Below are 6,000 nucleotides of genomic sequence, written 5' to 3'. Positions count from 1 at the left end.
GACCAGCAACTGTGGATTCTGAATGCCAGAGTAGGTTGCTACGTCATTCCGCTGGACGCGTTGGCCGCGGATGTGACGTCACACACCAGGAAAAGCAAATCGTGTGAAAACTGAGCTATTCCTTGCTCAATTCTTCAGGCTATTTAGAGCACTCACTTAGCTAGACACAGAATTCCCCTTGAAAAAGACTGATTGCCAAAACCTTGTATGTCTTTTTTTGTGCAAGCCCTTGTTTGGAAAATTTAATGGGCTTTATGGCCTTGTGTGGGGGCCTCTTGGGCTTATTGAACCCATATTTAAATTTATAGGAGCTATTTGTAAATGCCAGAAGGGCTGCTGTAAATGCCATAAACACTCACTATTTAATGGGGCTGGTGGGAAGCTATTTGGGCTTCTGTTTAAGAGACTTTTGCGGCCACATTTTCATATATCAGTAAAGTAGACATCAATAAAATGCTGGAGGTCCCAAACCTCAAACGTCTGAAGACCTCTGCTTTATAACCTAACAACATAAGCTGCAACTAACCCAATTTGCTGCCAAGTTTTTCAACTATGATATTACAAGCCCAGTCTTAAGCTGGCCATAGACGTGCAGATTTACCTTCATATCGGATGAACGATCGTTCTGTGCCATCTGTCAACCTGCCACTAACAATTCAGATCAAATAAAGTAGTAAAAGACCAGATCAGACGATGTTCTGCCCCCGACAGCAATCGTACGAAAGTTATGTCCGTCAAAAGCTGTTGGCAGCCTCCCACCGATATCGTCAGCTCGGCAATACATGCAGAGATATTAATGGTAGCCGTCAGAAATGTTCTAACCTGTCCGATCAACTGCAAGAATATCCTCGATCACGGAGCACCAGCGCTGTTAAAACCATCGCTTTATTTAAAAAATCGTAAGAAGCATGAATGGAGCACACAACAAATTAACGATTGACGCGTTTCGTGGACAGAAGCGATCACCAACTGAACGACCGATCACCAACTGAACGACTGATCTCACGAAAAATGTCGGGACACTCCACACATGGCCCAAAAACCGTATGAAACGGAGATTTGTATGGCCAGCTTTACATGCAGTGGCGTACTAATGGATCCTGAACATATTTCGAAATACGGCTCCCCTTACACTTCTGGGGTTACTGTTACTCCCCCGTAACCTTATCAGACTATTGCGAGAAGCGCTGGTATTGCTCAAGAGGACCCTCAGGCACAGAGCTGTATAAAGCGCATTAGATAATGGCAAAGGCTTCTAGATGATCTAGTGGCTGGTGTGTAAGAGCAGCACATGTGACCAGGCTGAGCGAAGTTTACTCTTCCCTACTGCTGCATAATGTGATTTTACCTCATGCCATTTATATCCCAGCTGCATAGCCTGTGCCCTGCTCATCTCCTCTAGTATTAGCTCATCTCACACAGGACACGGCCTGTTTATATTTGTCACTTGATATGTACAGGCTACAGACTGAGCCCCAGCCACTAGGTCACCCAGGGACTTGCTACTCTTTCCTGTCGTGTATTTACATTTATATGTTACATTGCACCCTAACTTGGAACTCGAATGGACTGTCCTCCCCCTTATTTACGGGGGACGCTGGGAATTGCAGTCCAACTGTCTGGACAAGGAGAAAGCATTGCACTCCGCGGTTAAACTAAAACTACCAGCATTCCCAGCGGCTCAGGCATTTTTCGAGCCCATGAAAAGCACGACATTCACCATTAAAGGACTATAGGGCGACAGAAAGTGGCCGCTTTTTACAGAGTGTGTAAACAAAGGAGATATTGGGCAGGCACGTAAAAGAAAAGGAATGCGTTTCCTTCCTCTGAGCCCGCATCCACCATGCTGTCGGCTGCTCTGCTGACGACTGAGGAAAAAACACAACGACGACGCCCGTTATAGACAAGGCAAAGCGCGCGGCACAACACGCGCGTACGTGCGCGCAACCTCACTTTTTTCCCCGCCCACTTCCATGAGCGAGGATGACACTTCCCATTGCCGTGCTACCTCCTTTTTAACCCCTCACGTCCGCCGGGGCGACTGCAGAAACGCGCGTTCCCCAATGCTTTCGCCATGCTCTCAGCCGCCAAAAGGGTTAAACCTCGCGCGTTACGCAAGCTCATCATGAATATGCATAAGAAGGAGCACATGCCGGCCAATACGGCACGCCTGTCCCGCGTCACATGGGATCGTGACGGAGCGGCCCTAGGAGCCGTCTAACCCCGCCTCCTCGCTTTAAAAGCTGCGAGTGCGAAAGGAAGCGCTCAGTAGAGGGAGACAGAGCTTGTGGCAGGGGGAAGTAGTGCTGAACTCATTCAAACTTCTGTCACATCCACGGGGGGCATAAACAATCCAACTTAGCCAAGGCAGCTTCCCTTCCAGCCAGAAACATGATATAATACAGGAGGATTTCTCAGAAGGGTCACAAACTGCTCAAAACCACCCCCATCAATAATAGCCCCTTAAACCACCTTCCCTGTTGTGGGACTGAAGGCCACGAGCCGTCATACAAAGAGGAGATGGGGCTGTGGGCACCCAGCTAGCAGAGACGCTCCTGCAGCTTCCCCCACACCCTGCTGCTTAGCTCCCCTTGTGTTTCCCGTGCTGGGCCAATGTGAGTGCCCATGTAGCAGCGCCTCGCCTGTACCAGCAGCGGCAGCACTATGCCCATTTTACTTTTCCTGCTAGATACGTCCGCTTCAATGAACCAGCGCAGCCACCTGGGCACTACCTACCTGGACATAGCTAAAGGCGCAGTAGAGACTTTCATGAAGGTATAGTAGTACCCTCGTCCTTCCACTGAGCAGCAGCCAGAGTGCCAGCCCCACTAGCCCCTCTTCTACTAGGGTTACCCCCACTGTTGGGCGCTGCTTGTAGGCTGCCTGCTTAACGCTCCTCTCTCTCTGATCTCTTCCTCTCTGTCCTTCCCTCCTACTGACCCCATCTGCTCCTCTCTGTCTTGTTTCTCAGCTCAGATCCCGAGATCCTGCTAGCAGAGGAGACAGGTACATGCTGGTCACTGTGGAAGAGCCTCCTTATGGGATCAAGGTAATCACTATTCTAATAAGCATCTTGTATCAGGCACCACTGCACCCCCTCCCTCCCTCCCTGTGCCATGTCTGTGTCAGCCCTGCTGGCGTGTATCCCTTTAACTACCACCACACACACACACTCACACACACATCCAGGAGCTGACAGAAACATGGCCGACATCCCCCACTCCTCCCCCCTCGTATCCAGCTCAGCCGCGAGGAACTGTGGGAGATGGAGACTCAAGTTAAAAGTGACAACATCCCCAAGGGGAAGTTAGTAGATCACGATAGGGGCCCCTGGAGTGTCAGCGTCGCTGTTTGTGTCAGACTATTGTGGGCCCCAGTGATTCTCCTGATAAAAACAATGTATTTTCATTAGTGTCTCACATATATCTGCCTAATGCTAAACAGACAAGCTTTCAGCACTATAACCACAATAAGTTGTGTGTGAAATATTATCCTGACCTCACTTAGTCTGCTTTCAAGGACTCGTGATTTTAATGTTGATCATTTTTTTCTGTCACTGAAAGTATTGTGCAATTACACACAGGGATATAGAATTGTGTCTACTGTTTACAATTGATAATATATATATATCAACATAACATTCTGGCCCTCTCTCTATATATCCAATCCATTCACTCCGAATGATCCGCACTCACAGGTCTTAAACTTGAAAAAAAATGTTTTCTTGCAGAACTAAAGACTGACGTTTCGGCCAAACCCAAGGCCTTTCTCAAAGTGGTTTGGCCGAAATATATATGTCATATATATTTTTATGTGTTCCGCAGTTAATTCATTACTCCATACATGAAGTGGAGATAAAAGAGAAAACAATAATAGTATAATTCCGTTTAATAAGTATTTTAAAAGCAATCACAGAACGCCAATTGCCTACAGTTCAGCATCAAAAGCACATCACATTCCAAAGTAAAAGTCCAGACTCCTCAGAAGGCTCAGCTGCTTGGAGATATGGGGGTGTTCAGGGAGTAGCAATTGGTGCCACACTGTCCTTTCCTACGCGTTTCACCGACTCTCCGGTCCGCTTCCTCATGGAGTAGGCAATTGGCGTTCTCTTGTAGTCCAGCAACAACTGGAAGGCTACAGGTTTAGGAGAGGTTAATCACCCAAAAAGTGGCGATTTGTTGCTGGGTGACTAATCTCTCACAGTAGCCACGTCTGCCACCACCCTCAAAGTTTTTTTAGCAACATCTGTTATTTTTGCAAAGCACCCACTGATTTCTTTTTCTGTACATTGTAAGAATTTGAGGAGGTGCCTTGCATTCTCCTTTCTTCCTACTCTGTGTTGATTTACCCTCCCATATAGACTGTAAACCCTATGGGGCAGGGACCTCCATCCTTTTGTCTCCTTGACACTGAGCACTTAATCTGTATTGTAATAATATTTAATATTTATGTGACTTGTATTTCTAAAAATGTACTTATTATTAGTTATTATTGCAGTGACCCCATGTTTGTTACTACTAATGAATGGTTTTGCTGTACAGTGCTTTGCTCTCAAGGAGCACTTTACAAATAAAAACATACATACATACATTTAGCGCCATATTCATCATGTTTAGAAAATCTGGGAAGGATTGCACACTCAATTTAGAAAAATTAAATCCTATATTTATTACAGAAGAGAAAAAAAAATACAAAAATTATAAAAATGAAAAGCGAGCCCAACGCGTTTCGACCATATTGGTCTTCCTCAGGGGCACAAAAAACAAAGAAAAAAGGCAGGCATTCATCATGTTTGGCACAGCCATGTTTGCTGACATTTCATTATAGAGCACTGCGTTCATTTGCTGTCACTTTATTATGATTAGTATTGATGAGCATGGTACTGCTAGATGTATTATGGTATTCTGGTTCTTGTAATCACAGTACCGGCATCTGTTCAAGTACTGTGTATTACTGTTCCTGCCATTTTTTTCTTTCCTGTGAACAAAATGTTTTATTTTTAGTTGTTTTTTTGCCTGAAAAAGCCTGTGTGATCACCCTGAGTTCTGTATCCGTATGTTCTTAAATAACCAGCCCTTGTCCACTTGCATGACATCAGTCTAGTTGGAAGTGCCACATTGCATAACACAGCATATTTAAGTTTGTTAGTTGAGCACCTCTGTAGGATTCTTACATTGACAGTGTATTTCTATGTATTGGTTCCCTATCAATATATGTCGTAAGTAGTGATATTTATTTTGGGTACAAATTCCCCTGTATCTTCCAAGATGATGAGGTGTACTCTGATTTGCAATCCTATAGGGGATTTTGCAGAGATTTGCATTTTATGGGGTCATAGCTTAAAAATTACAAGATTGTCATATAACTGCATGGATGGGTTCTTAAACCTAGAAATGTAGCAACATTTTATATGTTCCTTTTACTACCATACCATAACAATATATTTTTTATTGCTTCTTTTGGTTCTTTTTCTATTTCCTTTACAGTTCTGTTATCAGTTATTATTTTTCAGGCTCTGGCATATGTACAATTTCACATTGTGTTACTATTGCAGTTATATGCCCATTACTTAGAATGTATACCCTTCATTGCCCATGGTACTTTGATGTTAAATTGTGTGATGCCAGACTCTGGTCAGCGGTGCCGGGAATTCCTCTCTCACAACAGTTCCTGCAATTTTTTTTATATTTTTTGCTTTGATACATTTGTAGAGGAACTAGAACTTTCTACAATGTTTGTTGTAGTTCTGAGAACCATACATGTTGGCAACCACTTTTTTGACCAGTATGTTGTATTTTACAGTTCCTGTTCATGATTTCATTTGTAAATGAAAATATGAAAAAAAGGGAAATATAATTCATAGGTAACAGATTTAAAATGCATTTGCTACACGCACAAAGGGATTTTCTATGTGCATGAGATATAGATGGATGCCAGGTACAGGGATTTGGTGATATTACTGGAGGTAGTTTTGTACATTATGGCAGTGCACATGCCAAT

General features: G+C 44.1%; 1 protein-coding gene across 1 annotated transcript in view; it reads left to right on the top strand.

Annotated features, from left to right (window-relative positions):
• Positions 1–2,279: 2,279 nt before the first annotated feature.
• ints6.L (integrator complex subunit 6 L homeolog) overlaps positions 2,280–6,000 on the top strand; it is a 39,053-nt gene continuing 35,332 nt past the window's right edge. Inside the window, 2 exon segments of the mRNA NM_001096482.1 lie at positions 2,280–2,775; positions 2,972–3,049. Of these exon segments, the coding sequence (NP_001089951.1) occupies positions 2,665–2,775; positions 2,972–3,049 (189 nt within the window). The 5' untranslated portion in view covers positions 2,280–2,664.

Source organism: Xenopus laevis, chromosome 2L (genome assembly GCF_017654675.1).
Source record: "Xenopus laevis strain J_2021 chromosome 2L, Xenopus_laevis_v10.1, whole genome shotgun sequence".
In the NCBI taxonomy this organism is placed as follows: Eukaryota; Metazoa; Chordata; class Amphibia; order Anura; family Pipidae; genus Xenopus; species Xenopus laevis.
Note: the sequence above shows the minus strand (reverse complement) of the source record. Positions and strands in the feature narration are given on the sequence as shown.